The sequence below is a fragment of the Primulina eburnea genome, chromosome 6, assembly GCF_022965805.1.
Source record: "Primulina eburnea isolate SZY01 chromosome 6, ASM2296580v1, whole genome shotgun sequence".
NCBI lineage: Eukaryota > Viridiplantae > Streptophyta > Magnoliopsida > Lamiales > Gesneriaceae > Primulina > Primulina eburnea.
The window spans coordinates 34,048,997-34,067,834 of NC_133106.1; the positions used below are offsets into that span (position 1 = coordinate 34,048,997).

The window sequence follows — 18,838 nt, forward strand, 5'->3', positions numbered from 1 at the left end:
GTTTTGAACATAATTCCGTCGCAAAATAGCGACGGTTTTGAACATGAATTCCGTCGCTAAATAATAATTAAGAGGAAGTTATATGATATACTACTTCATTATTCACTATAATCGATGAAGTAAAACACATTTATTACTTCGACACCGGTCCAATTCTGGACCGGTTTTTCTCCCAAAACCGGCCAAAAGACTTCGGTATTTTCAATACTACAACTTCGGGTATTATGCGAAGTAAAAGGTACATCTATTACTTCACGTCCTGGCTTCCGTCTGTTTACATGTCGAAGTAGGTTTGTTGGTGCTTACATTAATTTTAATTAATGACGCTTGACACGAAACATGTGAAAAATATTGAAATAATTATTGCTATCGCGGATAATTATTGTAGAATTCGAGTCAAATATTTGATCTACAAAAATTTTATAATCTTTTATATATCCTTGATCGATTGGATCTAAAAATTAGATTTACGAGTGGATGGTATTGTAAATTGAGTAAGTCTCTTGTGAGACGGTCTCACGAATCTTTATTTGTGAGACGAGTCAACCATATCGATATTCACAATAAAAAGTAATATTCTTAGCATAAAAAATAATATTTTTTCATGGATGACTCAAATAAGAGGTGTCTCACAAAATACAACCCGTGAGATCATCTCACACAAGTTTTTGTCTTGTAAATTTAAGTTCCATAATATATATTATTTTTTTAAAAAAAAAAAAGTTAAAGCGACGAGGTCAACTACATATCAGTTGAATAAAAGTATAGACACAAAATCTATGGTCCGTGTAATTTGCATAAATTTTAAATTAAATGACTTCTCCCACAAGATAACCGAAGTATAGAAAATTAAGTTCATGTTATGATCGAAAATTAATTTAGAGGGGATGAATAAATAATATCAATCAAAATTTATAAAATATTTATGTTTGATTAGTAACGCTGAAATAAAATTATTGTCAGTCCGTCTTTACTTCGAATACTTATTCATTTTGAATTGTTGAACTCTTCTAAAACAATTTATTCGATCAGCTCTCACATCTCAAAAATAATAATTTTTTTTATAGGTATATTTTATAAAATATGATTTTGTATCAAGATAAAAACAAATTTTTCCATTACACCAATAATGATAAAGATTTGCTTTGGGGAAAATTCGAACAAAATTATTAATTTACATGTACCACCAAAAGTTATCATCGTGATTCGTGTATAACATTGTAAAATGAATATTATTCGGTGAGTTAGTCTCATAACACTGCATCATTTTTCCTTCCTTCCGACGACCATTAATGGATTCAATGTTCGGATATTATCTACAGGTAAGGTGAAATAAATCTATTATGACAAAAATTTGTGTGAGATGATCTCACGGATCGTATTTTGTAAGACAGATCTCTTATTCCGGTCATCCATGAAAAAATATTATTTTTAATGTTAAGAGTATTATTTTTTATTATGAGTATCGGTAGAGTTGACCCGTCTCACCAGAGACCTACTCAGCTATTATTTGGTGTACAACGGCTCGAACGAAGTCGAATTTGTAATAATAACTAATAATCAATGAAAGTATGTGAGAGATTCTAATTATAGCACTAAACGTAACTCAAAAAGTTTCATACTTTACCGAAATGCACCATTATTGATAAACAAAAAATCTAATTTCACGTCGTGAATTGTTATTGTCAAACGGAGATGTCGTGAGTCGTGACTAGTGAGTAAGTGAGTGAACTCCTAGAATTAAAATCTTTTCTTATTTGAAATAAAAACAAAAACAAACAAATTAGGCCCACTATTTCAAGGACTCGCAGCCGAAGCTTCTGAATCGGCCGCCTCGGTCAATTTGCTACCAACTCCTGATATTGAATAAAAATTTATAAACAATAATTTATGGCGGACATAATTTATAAATTGGGGAAAATAAAAACACTGAGCAAATGGAATAGAATGTGTCACATTTAAAGGCCAAAAAACCTAATAATTTATTATAAATTAATCATTTCAATTAAGCAACTTAAAAGGAAGACCGAACACACCAAAATCAATGTCATCAATCATTTTCTTGACACTTGTGAGAGGACAACGTTTGTTTGGGGGTTGGTAGTGTTAAAATTTTGGATACAAATATCAAATAATATTTCAATATTATGTAAACGAATAATGTTTATTCATTAATTAGTTAATTATTTTAGCTACTATACGACCATTTACATTAGTTTTATACAATTATGTATGATTGCATTCCTTCTATCTCGACAAATCGGCAAATATCAAGTTAATTTCATTAATCTTTTTTTATCTTTCCAAAATTTAGTTAATTATAAGAGCTAAATTAAATAAAGGTATATCAAGGGTTTTTTTCCGTAATTAATTTTAAAAAAAAATCGTAATTAACGTGGATGGTGGAGTTTTGTGCACGCCACCGTTAATTAATGTTATTTACATTATTAATTTATTAAATAATAAAAGAATTAGAAGAAATAAAAAAATATATTATTCTAGTATGCTTAAATATTAGTTAATTAAAAAATTCTGAGGAAGCAAAACGTAAAGGTGATATATCGTAATGTATATCGTATCCAAAAATGTATATTTTATATCGTACCGAAAATTACGGATTCGGTATATATATTGAAATTTTCGTTATGTATAATTATTATATTGATTATACTGAAATGTTGTGATATATCGAGATTTCGATATGGTATCGATATATTAGTATATACCATTTGATACCGAAAAATACTTTGTATATTTTAAAATTTTTACTTTTTATTTAAAAATAATATATATATATTTTAGTTTATATATATTATTTCAATATTTCTTATATTACCGAATATTTTGAATGTCATACCATTACCGTACTAAAATTTCAGTATTAATATCATACCATACAGAAAACTTTCGATAAATTCGATATTTTTTGTATGATGATATCGATATCATGAATCGTTATTTTTTCTCAACCTTACAAATACGATGGATACGCTAATCAATAGGACTGATGAAGTACCAATTAATGCAAAAAATAAAATTTAAAATCCTAATGTTGTGTTTTAAAAGTAAGATAATTTGCAAATAACAAAGATACCAAACACTTGATTATTTAAATGCCATATTCTTTATAATATACGTTAGAAACATAGAGATAATACACATGTAAAAATATAGTTAAGCAATAAAATTCATGTAAATGAGAAACACGAAGGTATAAAGTCAATGGTGGCTCCAACTCTCATTGAAAATGGTGTAGAATGAAGACTAAATTGCATGCAAAACAAATTTTAACCTAACAATCCAACTTCTACATCACCTAAATTTAAGGTGGGCCACGATACATTCATGCCTGATTGAAATTATTTCATTAGAGAAGTTTTAATATCAATAAATTATATATATTTGAGAAATACTTTTTTATGCTTTAAATTAGATAGTATTGGCCGAAAAAACACTTGGATACATTGAGGGAAATGAATTTGAAATCTATGTATTTCGATTACAATTTTATTATTTATAAATGAAACATTAGATTACATATTAAATTAATATCTTGCTTATTTATATATTAATTATACACATAGAATGAATTGCCAATGACGTTATTATTGAGTGATCTTGAAATTCACCACAATTAACATTAAATATTATATAAACATATCATATATGAATTTGAAATTTATGATTCCATTTCTCTAAAACAAATATATGTTTGAATATAATTGAAATCTATATCCCCAGTTCATCTAATAGTTTCAAATTATTCAAACCTACATATAAAAAATATTTATTGTCTCTCCCTACTCATGAAAAAATGTATAAATCTGCTTCAAGTGCGTGTAGACCATGAAAACATTCGAATTAGTTTGGAATAAATCAAAGGGGGGGAATGAGGCAAAAACCCGATTACGTGGAATGGGTTAGGAAAAATAATGCATAAACTCGACAAAAAGTGTGGGTAATTAAGTACATGTCTTGAGATCAGAAAAGGTTCTGAAATTGTTTTAATCTTTAGAGTGACAGTATATATATATATATATATATATATATATATATATATATATATATATATATATATATATATATATATATATATATATATATATTTGATTAATCCCCATCAACCAAAATACCAAATAATAGTAGGTTATTGCTATTAACCATCTTAAGAGACTTTCATAATTAAATTTATATATCTGAATTTTAATGGTGCCATTAATCGAAGATCATACATGTGATACATAGAAATATATCTGAATTTCTTTTTTGGCGTTATATATTTTTGGGGACATTGATCTTCCACGTCCTAATTAACCATCCTACGACCAAATGAGAAAAATTTATATAAACTAAAAAAATATGACAAAATATGTGCCGAATTACGTAGAAGTTAAATTTTTAGATTAATAGTTTAACATTTCCAATTTAATTTTTTTTATATATAAAATATATGTTCCACAAACATCATATATATATATATATATATATATGTTCTTACATGCAATACTCTGTCTGACCGAAGAGACATTGATTTTATAAGATAACAAAGGAACTCGTTATGTTTTCCTTTTTCAAAATGAGTACGGTCCGACGCTTAATTTGCGTTTTATTATTTTTCTTTCGTCACTATTGATCGCCATTCTTTTATATATATATATATATATATATATATATATATATATATATTTGCTTTTGAACTTCACCAAAAAAACATCATATCAACCGAGATAAAATTTCATCTTATTAATTTTCAAATATGAGATTTTGGTTGCATTTTCGACAAATAAGTTGGAGCTCACGATTGATAAGCAATTCTTTGTATCACAAGCTTGATGAAACAAATGGCCCGCTAATAGTTGATTGCGGGCTTAGTTAAAGATTGAACTCTAAACAGTAGTCCAATAATATATGTTTTTCCTAGTCTGAAACTTTATTTTGGGCTTTCCCTGGAAATTCATTTGTACCAATTAAAGTATTAATTGTATGCATGTAACCATCGTAAATTGTCATTGCCAACAGCGTAGGACAATGATCGCTTCGAAATTGTAAAAAAAAATTGGATTTGACATATTGATGTTGTAACAAACAGTGTTACGAAATGAGCTGCTCCGGGTGGTGGTGGACAGTTCCTAACAAATAAATATATATGGGGGGTGGTTCTCACTTGCGTCAAGAACTACGTTGGAGGCGTTGGATAATATCCGACGACAATCTTTCGGCTCTTGAGTCAGCTATCACCTCAAGAATATACTCTGAAAACAAGAATTCTTTAAAAGTAAAAAATGAGAGACCTTGAGGATGGAGTGAAATCTTCAATTTATAAACTTTTCATGACGGATTGTGGGCTTAATGCGTGTGAGTCTATCTTTAGATTACTTTCATTAATTATATAAATTCTAGTTTCATAAATTAATTCAGAGCACTATGATTCGAGCTTATAAATTTATGACTTGGCTATATTTGATTTTTCATGAACCAAACGATATGATATATCATGTGCGCTTAGACTGTATTTCAGATGCTTGATAAGAGTGTTATTGATTGCTCAGATAATCGATCATATTATATAATTATCTATATCTATTTTTTGTTTTCACTCATTTCATATATAAAAAAATACCTAATGTTTTACTGCTACGGTTAAATAAAAAAATAAAACTGGAGTTCGAATGGATTCTATTTTGTCAAATTTAATAATCAAACACGAAACTTGAATTCATTGACATACTTCTTAGCATGATACAACCTATGGAGATAATTTAAACGATATATTGTAGCAGAAGAACAGCTCGAGTCAACCAGACAACTATATAATATACATATATATATATATATATATATATTTATATATATATATAATTATTTATCAGTTAGAATTTAAAAATAAAATTTTGATGTTTTTTTTAATATATTAACCGTTGCTAAGTAATGGTAGTGAAAACCGTCGCAACCTTTTTTTTTTTGTAGTTTTCATCGCAGTTATAAATTCGTATCATTATTGGCCAATTATAACTTTTACATTTTACGATTGACTTCGTGCGTGTCCTTTTCAATGAATGTATTAAAGCTCTATAAGTGGCTGAAATATATTCGGCGTCGGTGCACCAAAGCTAGGCGCTCGATGAAGAAGAAAATGACGTCCGGCTGTATATTACACAAATATGACAAAAATTTAAATTTAAAAGCCAAAAGCACAATATGTCTTATCGAATTTGTTACCGAAAGATAATATATATATATATATATATATATATATATATATATATTTGTTACCGAAAGATAATATATATTAATATATATATATATGTATGTATATTGATTATTTTTCATTCTTAACTCTGTGAATTTACAATTTGCAGTTTTAGTTCAATAAATAAGTTAATTTTATAATTCATTTTTAGTTCTTTTCATCAAGATATTAAGGTGAAATGAAAAATAATGACTCTCGTAATTAAAAAATTATAGACACGTACATACTTTAACCTATTATAAATATTCAACTACGCACGTACTAGTTTGGGTTTATCCGAATCTTATTACTTATTTTATTCCAATTTGGGTTACTGGATGATTATATAGATAACCTAAACTTTGTTATTCCTATACCCACAAAAATTTATAGGCCTAGCCTAACATACGTGTCTATTCATGATTTACTCAAGGTTTAATTCGAATCTTTTATTGTTTGTAAATTAACACGACGAGGGGTTAATGTGCTATTAACAAGGGGACAAATCAATATAATAAGAGTAGAGTGTGTCTCATGTGAGACCGTCTCACGGATTTTAATCTGTGAGACGAGTCAACCCTACAGATATTTAAAATAAAAAGTAATACTTTTAGCATAAAAAATAATACTTTTTCATGGATTACCCAAATAAGAGACGACCCGTAAAACCGACTCACACAAGTTTTTGTCATAAGAGTATGTAACGTAGATAAATAAATTTGACTAATTTAAAAAGGCCGAAATAGTGGGATTTATTCTTTCCACTTTTTAATTGCATGTGAAACCACATCATGAATATTGTGAAGCCTATATCTTCCCACGTCAAATGATTTTATTGATAAATATTTGCAAGAAGCAAAAACACTTTTTGTGGTATCCCTAACCTAGTCGCCAATTACATCGCATATTCGACAATACAAAGGTACGTGTAACAATTGGATTGGAAACTACCTTTTTCGTAGTAAAAATAATAATTAGTGTGAGCATGCCTTTTGACTTATTTGACCATTTGCCGTTGCTGTCCAAAATAATTTATTTTAGTTGGTTTTCACATTCAGCTGCATTCAAAAAGGTATAAAAATTTGAAGCAATTGAGTTTGAGCTAAAAATTTATCCACAAAATTGAGGGAAATCATATGTAAATTAATTAGGGCCTAATAACTCACCATTGGAGCGTGGTCGAAAATAATCCGTAAGAACAAGTGAAGGCGGTTATATTTGACTTATTTGTAATTTAATTTAGCCAACGTTCTTGCCAAATTTTGGGATGATATAATGTACCGTGTCGAATAGAAAAATATATACCTATATTGTGTCGAAAATTTACGAAATTAAAAATATTTATACAGATATTGTACCAAATGTCTCGCTTTACCGAAACATTCGGTATCAATAATTAGTATATCCATTACACCGAAATATTGCTATATTTCGATATGGTATCGGTATTTAATGTTATATACCGAAAAAATTACTTATATTTAAAAATTTAAAATTATCAATTAAAAATATTATATTTTTTTTAATTTATATATATTATTTTAGTAAAATTTTCAAATCTCATGTCGTTAACATACCAAAAATTTCTATATCGATACCTTATCGTACTGAAAATTCTGATAAGTTCAGTACTTTTCGGTACGATAATCTCGTTATACCTAAAATTCGGTATTTTCTCAACTCCTGGCCAATTGCATGCTTTTAAATATTTCTTTATATTCGAACGATTATTCAAGTGAATCTAGTAAGTTAATTTGAATTTTAAAAATAACTTCTCTCCCAAAATAATTAATTCAAAACTAGTGTAGCCTTCTAAGCTAGAGTTGAAAAATGGCAATCTATTAATAAAAGAAACCAAATAGTGGAAAAATCTTTTAAATAAACGAGAACAAAAAGAGTTGAATTTTTCATATATACCTTTGAAAACATAATCTAGAATGCTTCAAAAAATCAATTCCAGTTTGCTGGAATTATAGCTGAAATATTAATGCGTGTCAACAAAATTTACGACCGAAATCAAACAAAAAATTTTATTTTTCTAATATATTCAATTTAAGTTAAAAGAAATGGAATTAATCAAATCTTTTTTATCTATAAATCAAAATTATCAAAACAAGACAGTACTCTAATGACATAAACGTTTTTTTAATAAGGAAAACTCGAACCTAATTAAAAGAAAAAAATAAATGCACACTTATTGTAATAAATAAAATAAAATTATGATATGCATGTTCTTTATCTTTTAACCACATATTTCTAGATATAGTACTGTCGGCCGTCCACAGTAAAAAGGAAAGTGCATAAGATGGATGACATAGACAAATACTTCAAATTATCAATTCGTCCCCTTATAAATACATATATACGTCTGTACACACAGCAAAATAGCAATCTGAGTCCCCTCCATTTTATTCGTCAAAAACGAACAAAACAGTTGTCAAAGTAGAGAAAATGCTTCTTTTCTTGAAATCTTCATCAAGAACAGTCCATCATTATCCTGATCAAGAATCTGGAATAGAGATTAACAATTACAGTGATGATATTGATCATCAACGATGCTGCACTTCACTTACCGTGTGGAGCAAATCACTTGTTTTCGGCTGCAATGGCTTCACTGTGATCGGATCAGATGGGAGTCTAGCGTACAGGGTTGACAATTACTCTGACAACCCTAATCAGATCGTTCTCATGGATGGATCAGGAAATCCCATTTTCACCATTTGTCGTCGCAAGGTATAATATATTTAATTATTAATTACTACTCATGTATAGTTCATTAATCTTTGGTTTTTAATTCATGATTTTTGGTAACATATATAAAGTTTTTGCTTCCATTAATTTGCTGCTATCTCATTTTTTTTAGCATAAGAAAGGTGAGAAATTTTGATAATGTAGACATTTGATGCTTTTAATGAATATGTTTTCTGAAATGAAATTTGGTCGTCAAATTTGACTTTTTAGAATTTTTTAAGAAAAATTATGCCTCTGGAGTTCTACGTTTAGAGAATGGTGAAATGGGCTATACTGACGAATTTCAGAACAATTGTTAAAATGGATTTTCATTTTACCAATTATTTTTGTTGATTGATTTCAGTATTTGACTTACGTTTTCTTTTATTTTGTTTTGAAAACTGGCAGAAGCTGAGGCTGATAGATGACAACTGGCTAGTCTACAACGGAGAAGTGGGGAAATATAGCGATAAATCTTCAAGAAAACCAATCTTTTGTGTGAAGAAAAATGTAAACATTTTGAAAACAAAAAAACTAAGTGCTATTGCATATGTTTATAACGATGGGAGTACTGCTTCTTCTAAGAGATGCGCGTATACGATCGAGGGATCGTACAAGCACCGTTCGTGCAAGATTTTGGATGAAACGGGACAGGTCGTAGCTGAGATCAAGAGGAAACAGGCGTCGACAGGAGGCGTATCGTTCGGTCTCGAAGTATTTGTTCTCGTTGTGAATGCTGCATTTGATCCTGGATTTGCCATGGCAATTGTACTACTTCTTGATCAAATGTTTCACTAATTATTTTAATTTCAAGTGTATTATTTGCACCTGCTATTTGAATTTTAGGTTTTATAGTTTTTTTCAATAGAATGTAAATGACAAAATTTTAAGGTGCAAATAATATTCAGTTTTTAACTATTATTGTTGTCCATATGTAGTATAATTATAATGCCTACTTTTGCCTTCTTATATAAGAAGGTTGGAGAATAAACTGATGTCATGTACACCGAATCTAAATTAACATTTTATTTCTGTGATACATTTGCTCCATTATATTAGAGATCAGAATCGCAAAAAAACCTATAATAACATACTAAAATTGAAATTTCATATTATGAATAATTAAATATTCAAATATATTGACCAAAATTACAATTTTCCCCTTGAAATAACATCTCTTTAATTCATTGTATTTGACAGACACATTCGCTTCAAAAAAACATTCCTACAATGGTAAAAACTTGTGTGAGACGGTCTCACGGGTCGTATTTGTGAGAGGGATCTCTTATTTGGATCACCTATGAAAAAGTATTACTTTTTGTTGTAAGAATATTACTTTTTATTGTGAATATGGGTAGGGTTAACTCATCTAACAGATTATGATCCGTGAGACGGTCTCACATGAGACCCACTCTCCTACAACGTACCTTCTAGTTTTTTGCAATTGCAACCTTTTTGCTATTATTTACTTCTCAATCAAAAATATAAGTAGCGATGCTACACGAGGTATAAGTTCATTAAATTCTTCTAGAATAAATATTTTTATTTGAAAAGTCAAGTTATAAGATTTATAACGAATTTATATGAGTTTATTATTAAATAAATAATAATAAATTTGTTTAACCTAAGCAAAAGAATCGAATTATATTTTTATGCTAAAAGTAAAATTGATTTTCTATTCCAAATCTAATGTAACATAAAACCTTGGAAATTTTTATTTTAATAAATAAACATAATAAATACGTAGCATTAATTTCAATAAATTTGAGGTATATGGATTTATAACATGCAAGACAGATTTGATGTAGCTGGACCAGGCTTCCAAGTTATCCGGCCCAATGGACAGACCCATTTCGTGTACCTGTCATATTGTACTTGTAGGACTACCCAAGATTGCATTATATTTGAAGATTTGGATTTGAACGAATGATTTGAAAGGAACCGATATTTGAATCGAATGTATTTGTTATTATGAATTTGAATTTATAGTTTTAGATTTATCTATCCAAATATAATATGAAATTTAATTTGAATTTATATTTAGATAAGGTTATGTTTGTACGGAAGGATTTGAGTGGATTATATTTCAAATTCACATATAAAATCTATTGAATTCATTTGGTTCGAAATTAGAACGAGAGATTTAAATACCTTGTGTCGTCATCCATTATCCAAACCAGCCGTTTGAAATCCATATATTTGAAATTATATCACAAATCTAAATTCTTTTAATTCAAACACAACCTAAGTGATCTCATTGATTTTACTAGGACGTGAGGATGATTCCATGTATATAGGCTGCCTACTATGTGCCATTTTCGCACGTAAGACATCGTGGGATGTAAAACAACAGTTTCCCTTCCCATTCTTAATTTGCAAGATATATAATTAACTCGTGATTCTTTCATTAATTCAATGACGGAATTGAGGTATGGGTTCCATCGGAACCATTTCATATATATTCTATTTTATTAAAGTTGAGGACATGATAATAACCACCTAAGAAAGACACCAAATTTTTCTTTCAACTTTATACTAATATTACACTTTTGATTTTTGTTTTTTATTTTAAAATTTTAACGTACATTTTTATTTTTATTTTTTTAATTTCAACAATTCAAATATCAATTTAATCCCTCCATAATTCGTCAAATTTCACTTTAGTCCATCGATAATGATAAAAAAGACTGTACATACACTCATCGTGTGTGCAGAATAACTGATATAAAATATGATTGTATCCATCTTTGGAAATTCATTTTATATACGACTGATATCTTTTTGATCGTTTAATCGCATGACACATTATTCCCACACCTTTTCCATCCCTCACGCTATCTCCATTTCACAACTTACACTAACATGCAAATTCTTGTCTCGTATGATTACCTAGTTTCCTCCGAAAGTCCTCAAATCTTGCTTACAATCTTCAAATATCTCAATTTATGCACCAATCCCATCACAACACCTGTAAAAAAATGTGATCAAAGACAAAAGTTAAGGATTGGCAAGGTATCTAGAAATTAGATTCAAGGATGAAATTCAATACAAACAAGAAAAAATTTCGTTTATTAATCTTATAAGGACGCAATCACTGCTCTCTGACGATCATCCATGATGTTAAAATTGAATATAAATTCTCAATAATATCAAATTTCTCAATTTCAAGCTACATTTAATCGACTCAAATTTTGCCATTAATCCTCCATTCCGGGCATTATAATATATAAACCGTTCTGCTCAGGTATAATCCCAAAGCATTGGTCCAAATTGGATAAAAAAAATAAAACCAAAATCAAGTTCAAGGACTACATAAAATAATAATAATAATAATTCACGCAATCTTGATCTAAACAACGTTTTAACTAAGATATGTAAAATGGGCGTTAGACAAACAAGCACGGCAATCTAGTTTTCATACCAATCTATGGATCTATATATAAATGGGCCAGACAATAAAGGGTTCATAACAAGACTAATTACCAAGTTCTAAAAAATATGACTTCTCACTTAGTAATCTTGTTTGTGATATCATTATTTACTGGTCCGATAGCAAGTACAAAATCTATTATAGATCCTAAATTTTGCTTGGAGGCTAGTGATTACAAGGATGCAATGAGCAAAGGGATCTTGTTCTTTGAAGGCCAACGTTCGGGTAAATTGCCGTCGAGCCAACGAGTGAAATGGAGGGGAGATTCTGCTCTATCAGATGGAGAACTTGAAAATGTAAGATCCATTTTATGCTTCTAAGGGAGATTGGTTATTTGGATATATGGCTAATGACAACATGTTGATATCATATAGGTAAATTTAACCGGAGGATATTATGATGCTGGTGACAATGTGAAGTTTGGATGGCCAATGTCATTTTCCGTGAGTTTGTTGAGTTGGGCTGCTTCCGAATACAAGAATGAGATCACTTCAGCCAATCAGCTTCGTTACCTCCAAAATGCGATCCGTTGGGGAACAAATTTCTTGCTCAGAGCTCACACATCGTCGACCACACTCTACACTCAGGTCACTGTTTTGTAGATTTACGGTTATGCTTATTCAACCAAAAACGCTTAAATTTGGTGTTGTAATCTTCACTTTCTCGAATTAACCGGATAAAAATTTAGATAATTTTTTTAGTTATTCTCGTTTGTCGGCTCGGTGAGTTCTAATATTCTATAGTCACATTACTTTTAAAAATAATTAATAGGTTGGGGATGGGAACAATGATCATCAGTGTTGGGAGAGGCCTGAAGATATGGACACGGCGCGAGCACTGTATAAAATCAGCGCTTCTTCACCCGGAACTGAGGCAGCCGCCGATGCTGCCGCTGCCCTTGCTGCCGCATCCATTGTTTTCAAGGGGGTTTCTCCAAATTATTCCACACGACTCCTACGCCACTCAAAATTGGTGATCAGATATATATTGCTTCATGTAGTCTGATTAGTTAGTATTAGTAGTACTGATTGAAGTTATTAAACTACTGTTGGTTTCAGTTGTTTCAGTTTGCAGACAAGTATAGAGGATCTTATCAGGCTTCTTGCCCTTTTTACTGTTCATTCTCTGGGTATCAGGTAATACCAAACGACGCCATTGTATTCTGAAGATGCATCAGGCCCGTAAATATGCCCCCACTATAATAGTGCTTATAAACATCTATTCTACATTTTTTCAAACGAATTATAAGAGTCTATCATGTTATTTTTTTTCATAAATCTATTCATACTTCTCCCACAATCTAATGTTTCCATCCAACTATATAGACTGAAGCTCTTTAGAAGCTGGACGAACACCACTCAATCCCACAACTAGAGTAGGACGATGCTACGTACCCGTATTCAACAATATCTAATGAGATTTTGAGCCAACATGCACCCACGTTGTATTATTGTAAGGATGATATATGGATAAATGATTATACACGAGGGCTTATAAAATATTTTTTTTGGCTTACAAGGATGAATTGCTGTGGGCAGCTGCTTGGCTATATAAAGCAACTGCAGACAACAAATATCTAAATTACGTAACGAGTAATCAGGGATGGAGTCAGGCCGTTTCTGAGTTCAGCTGGGATAATAAGTTCGCTGGGGCTCAAACTTTACTAGCTAAGGCAAGTATAAAGATCCACGAATCCAATTCACTTGTCTCAACGTTAAATTTGTCCTTAATTTCATGGTTCATATGTGGAAGAATAAAAGGGAAAATTGCAATTTTTGAAGTTTGGTTCATTATGATTTTGGTCTTGTACGTTATCTTAACTGGGTTCCATTTGCCAAAAAAAAAAAAAATCAGGAATTCATTGCAGGAAAGTCGAACCTGGCAAAATACAAGGATGGAGCTGATTCATTCGTGTGTGCGTTGATGCCTGGAAGCAGCACTGTGCAGATCAAGACAACTCCTGGTTAGTCAGACAATCATATTAAGTAGGGTCTAATGTTTGAATTTGAAAATCATGAAATTAATTGGGCTGGGTTTACAGGTGGACTTCTATATACTAGAGACAGCAGTAACCTGCAATATGTGACGAGCGCTTCAATGATACTTCTAGCCTATTCCAACATCTTAAGTGCAGCTCATGTTGAGGGGGTCCAATGTGGATCTGTTCATTTTTCTAGTTCTCAAATCAAAGCCTTTGCAAAATCACAGGTTAATTAATTTATTGACATATGTTTTGTACGTACGCATGATATTATTTTACAAGACTGCTTATTCTATAATTAACCACTTAATGGTTGGTTCAGTACGTAAAATTACCTGAACAAGGCAGGCAATCTAATGAAAGATATTGTCAGTGTTTTTAAAAAAAAATAAAATGAAATGGACGTCTAACAATTAACTACGCTAGGCTATTAATATTTTCACCGGGTGTAGCGAAATTCAAGCATAAATAAATGTTTTTATCCTTGATTATTATAGTTAGGCATTTTCTTCAAGATTTTATTAATTACTACGAGATTAGCTTCACCTTAGTTTCCACGGTGCTCTCCAACTTGGTTGACGATAGTAATTAAGCTTATCCTTATTAATTGATTAAATGTTGACTTTATTAACACACATACACACACACACACACACACAATTATGTATGTATGTATATGTATTGTACAACATTTTTGAGTCACAATCAATTTGAAAATAGACAAGTTGAATAGATACTTAAAATTTTATATTCCTAATGTGTCCCTAGCTTCAAAATAGAGTATATATAAGAACCGATCCTTTATTTTTTTGTAAAAAAAAGAATATAAAACCCAAAGAATAATTTTATCCTTTGGAAATTAGCAATTCATTTAAACACTAATATTAATAATCACTTCAGATAAAAAAATAATAATAAGAAGTAATAATTGAATAACTCAAAAGCCCTATTCTTTATTTATTTAGGGAAATTTGATTTTTTTGCAATTTTGACTATCAATATTATCAAAATTTAGTTTTAGTCTAACATTTTTGTTTTTTATGATTTAGTTCTTTTATTTTGAATTTTTAGTCCTTTTTTTTGCATGTAAGTGCTTATGAGGTGATTAGCATATCAGGGTCATGTCACTGTTACGCCATCAGCACATAGACAATATTTGAAAAAAGGAAATAAATAAACATAAAAGACAAATTTTAAATTTTCTCTTTATTTTGAAAATTACATACACTGCGATAAAGGTCATAATTTTGTGATCACTGTGAGATGTGGTTTTTGGTTTCACAGGTGGACTACATTCTTGGAAATAACCCCAAGAAGATGTCATACATGGTTGGATTTGGTAACAAATTTCCCACACAGTTACACCACAGAGGTGCATCAATTCCCTCTATCCATACCCATCCTGCGAAAGTGAGCTGCAACGAGGGGTATTCAGACTGGTATTTGTCTTCAAATCCAAATCCGAACACACATATAGGCGCCATTGTTGGAGGGCCGAATTCGAATGATGAGTTCACAGATTCGAGATCGGATTACTCACATTTAGAGCCCACCACATACATGAATGCAGCTTTTGTGGGATCTGTGGCTGCTTTAGTTGGTGGCCACACTGATCGGCATAGGTGCTTGAATTTACATGCTAATAGAACCAAAGATGTGGTCCACGGTGCACAAGTGTAATGGAAGCTAGCTAGCTAAGTTACCGGGTGTAAATATAGAACTATATACGTACATATATAGAACAAAAGGGTTTTCGTGTAATGGAATTTTAGTGATGTGTATGATATTACTAGCTATGAAAGTAACATGTGTGTTTGAATACAAATTTGGACAGCTGGCTTAGTTTAAAAAATAGATATTTTTTTATGAAATATTTTATATTTATGATTGATTTTGTTTATTTGATTTTTTCAGGAGTGGGTCATCCCATTTGTTAAAATATTAAGTCAGAAATAAATATGAGACAAAATGGAAGTTAATTCATCACAATTTGAAATAATGATGTGACTATATATTATATTATATGTAGGTTATTTATGAACGCATATTTATAGGAATTGTTTAGACAAACAATTTTGATGCATCGGTATATACAAAACAAGAAAAAATGCTACCGATAATATTTTCCACTGCATCGATTAAAACAGAAGTGCATCATACACCACATGACCATGGATACGATCAAAGTCTTTTTTTTTTTTTGGGAAGCAAAATACTGTTTAATAATCAGAATCTTACATGTTCTCTATGTAACAGTAACATTGTCGCATGTTCTCAATTCTTGAAATATATCAGCTACATTATCTTTCCGGAAACTGTGGAGAAGATGTATGAGAATTAGCCAGTTCTGAAACAAAATCATCAAAATCTTCTAAACCCGAAAAGAATTCACCGTTCAGTATCAAATCATCGGACATGTCGAAATCATCAGCATCATTTATATCTGCCATTACTATTTTTCCCTCTTGTTTGATTCTTGGATGAAAATCAACATCAGTTGACGAAAAATGTTGGGTTTTTTTCGAATTGTGGCTGCTCGGTTCCACGTCTCTTTCTTGCTTAACAAGAGGCAAGTTTGGTGCTTTTGAAGATGGGAATTTTTGCCGGATTGTTCCGGATAAGGAGTTCCTCCGAGTAGGCTGGCTGTGGCTGTGCTCTGCGGTGTAGGTTATGATAAACATTCGAGGATCTGCACAGCTTTGCTCCACTTGTTTCCGTGCCAAACAGCCCTTTGAGCTGCTACACCTGTAATAGCTCCTGTTCACAACATAATTTTTTTTTTTTTTAGTAATTGGCATGATGTAAAAGAACCAAGATGGTGATCTAAGATCACCATTATTTTATGCATATGGGAAGTAGAAAAATTCAAGAAATTGACCTTTACATTTCGAAAAAATAAATATGCAGCTATTTTTCAGTTAGGTGATCGAGCTGAAAGGATCTTTTGCACATTTTAAAATCAATATCGATATGGAACAATAAGATTGATGAGTAACAACTTGAAATAGATCGATTGCACTTATCATGCATGTAAGAAACATTAATTCTGACCTTGGATATGGTGAACCCTTAATAGGTTTTTGGCCATACTTGCGCCAAGCCCACTTATCAGAAGCAATATCATCTGCAGAAACTTGAATCACCACTCGTTTATGCTGATTCTTCCTACATAAAGAACAGGAAAATAAATTTTCTATCAAAAAAATAAATTTAAAAAATATAATTAAAAACCAACGTGTTTATCACTATGTAGAGTGAAACTCAAATATTATTCTACAAACCTTCTTTTGTGTTTTGGCGGAGAAACAGCTTTACAAATGCCGTCAGCACAATGAGTCCCCGATAATTGATCAGATTCTTGATTCCTCTTATAGTCCTCCGCACCAGTTTTTTGCTCATTTTCTTGAAATTCAAATGGAAACTGTGCAGGAACATGGTAGAATGGCTTGTAAAGTTCCTCTAATCCATTCCTCGAACCCCTTTCCCCATCGAAAATTTCAGGAAAACTAGCGGAAAACTCATGATCTATCGACTGATAGCCACCCGAATTGAAGTCGAAAAACAAATTGTCACCATAATCACGATCACATGCATCCATATCAGCAATCTTTGATAAATCACTACTTGATCCTCTGACTATTGCTTGCAAACTCCAGTCTTCCATAACAGCTGCTGCATATTAAGCCATGAAACACGACTCTTGAATAAACTAAATATATAAAATCAATCAAACTTGATAACAGCCGTTTTCTTGACTGTTCTTCAGCGTGAGGAACGAATATTTTAAAAGACGAATCACATCACCGACGTCTATATACAGACCGTAAATGATTGAATTTTTTTTTGTTAATTTTCCATATTGCTTGCGTTTGGTTTTTCTTAATTTCGAAAGACGGATCCCAAGTTGGAAAACCAAGAGTGTCACACGCTTTCACCGATATGAATCAATGTTGTGTTCTCACTTGTTGACGAGGATTGGAGGAATAATAATAAAAAAGTTTTGTCTGAATGGCAGTGATGTTGAAAAAAAAAGGTGATATTTGATCGTTTATATAATATATTTTTTTTGATGATGTCAGGCAGACGATTGGATTACTCATTTTTTTTTTAAATTATCTCATCAAGTACTGTATTAAAACTGTTACACTCAATTATTTTCATTTTCACGACGAAATCTTTAATTTTTTAATTGTTTTTGAATTAATCAAGATATTTAGCATTTAACACTCTCTTTTTTTTATTAGGCAACCTAGCTCTTAGGTAAGATCATGGAAGAAAGTTACTAATTTTGCTAGGTTTTTATGAGGGTGGGTGCGTCTATTTGTACTTAATTTGTAGGTATAGTATGTAATATGTATACACGAATAAGGAGAATAACACAACGAATTTGTGGTGATTATAAAAACTAATATTATTATATTATGGTAAAATAGTATATTTTATAAGAATTTAAATCTCGTATGAGTTA

The 18,838-nt window shown here is 30.7% G+C and overlaps 3 protein-coding genes and 1 long non-coding RNA gene across 4 annotated transcripts; 2 read left to right on the forward strand and 2 right to left on the reverse strand.

The window, feature by feature from the left end:
- Positions 1-8,607: 8,607 nt before the first annotated feature.
- On the forward strand, positions 8,608-9,880 carry LOC140833522 (protein LURP-one-related 8-like). Its single transcript, XM_073197856.1, has 2 exons — positions 8,608-8,962; positions 9,368-9,880. Exons 1-2 carry the CDS (start codon positions 8,681-8,683, stop codon positions 9,755-9,757), a joined length of 672 nt encoding a protein of 223 aa, XP_073053957.1. The 5' UTR covers positions 8,608-8,680; the 3' UTR covers positions 9,758-9,880.
- A 1,807-nt stretch (positions 9,881-11,687) lies between these two features.
- LOC140833524 (uncharacterized) lies at positions 11,688-14,576 on the reverse strand. Its single transcript, XR_012118497.1, has 3 exons — positions 14,463-14,576; positions 14,268-14,328; positions 11,688-11,927 (listed from the first exon to the last, which is right to left on the reverse strand). It is a non-coding gene; the product is annotated as an uncharacterized lncRNA (long non-coding RNA).
- LOC140833523 (endoglucanase 20-like) lies at positions 12,358-16,261 on the forward strand. Its single transcript, XM_073197857.1, has 8 exons — positions 12,358-12,685; positions 12,764-12,976; positions 13,161-13,361; positions 13,448-13,525; positions 13,909-14,061; positions 14,244-14,352; positions 14,431-14,597; positions 15,655-16,261. Exons 1-8 carry the CDS (start codon positions 12,458-12,460, stop codon positions 16,048-16,050), a joined length of 1,545 nt encoding a protein of 514 aa, XP_073053958.1. The 5' UTR covers positions 12,358-12,457; the 3' UTR covers positions 16,051-16,261.
- Positions 16,262-16,472: 211 nt separating this feature from the next.
- LOC140834552 (WRKY transcription factor 22-like) lies at positions 16,473-18,394 on the reverse strand. Its single transcript, XM_073199515.1, has 3 exons — positions 17,652-18,394; positions 17,422-17,535; positions 16,473-17,127 (listed from the first exon to the last, which is right to left on the reverse strand). Exons 1-3 carry the CDS (start codon positions 18,032-18,034, stop codon positions 16,671-16,673), a joined length of 954 nt encoding a protein of 317 aa, XP_073055616.1. The 5' UTR covers positions 18,035-18,394; the 3' UTR covers positions 16,473-16,670.
- Between the last annotated feature and the right edge of the window lie 444 nt (positions 18,395-18,838).

Bases quoted from the DNA above. Each gene is read 5' to 3' on its own strand.
- LOC140833523 (XM_073197857.1), top strand. From the start codon at position 12,458: ATGACTTCTCACTTAGTAATCTTGTTTGTGATATCATTATTTACTGGT. The intron at 13,526-13,908 runs GTAATACCAAAC...TTGGCTTACAAG, and splicing joins GTTCATTCTCTGGGTATCAG to GATGAATTGCTGTGGGCAGC. The intron at 14,598-15,654 runs GTTAATTAATTT...TTGGTTTCACAG, and splicing joins AAGCCTTTGCAAAATCACAG to GTGGACTACATTCTTGGAAA.
- LOC140834552 (XM_073199515.1), bottom strand. From the start codon at position 18,034: ATGGAAGACTGGAGTTTGCAAGCAATAGTCAGAGGATCAAGTAGTGAT. The intron at 17,536-17,651 runs GTTTGTAGAATA...TTCTTTATGTAG, and splicing joins CCGCCAAAACACAAAAGAAG to GAAGAATCAGCATAAACGAG. The intron at 17,128-17,421 runs GTCAGAATTAAT...TGTTGTGAACAG, and splicing joins AAGGGTTCACCATATCCAAG to GAGCTATTACAGGTGTAGCA.
- LOC140833522 (XM_073197856.1), top strand. From the start codon at position 8,681: ATGCTTCTTTTCTTGAAATCTTCATCAAGAACAGTCCATCATTATCCT. The intron at 8,963-9,367 runs GTATAATATATT...GAAAACTGGCAG, and splicing joins TCACCATTTGTCGTCGCAAG to AAGCTGAGGCTGATAGATGA.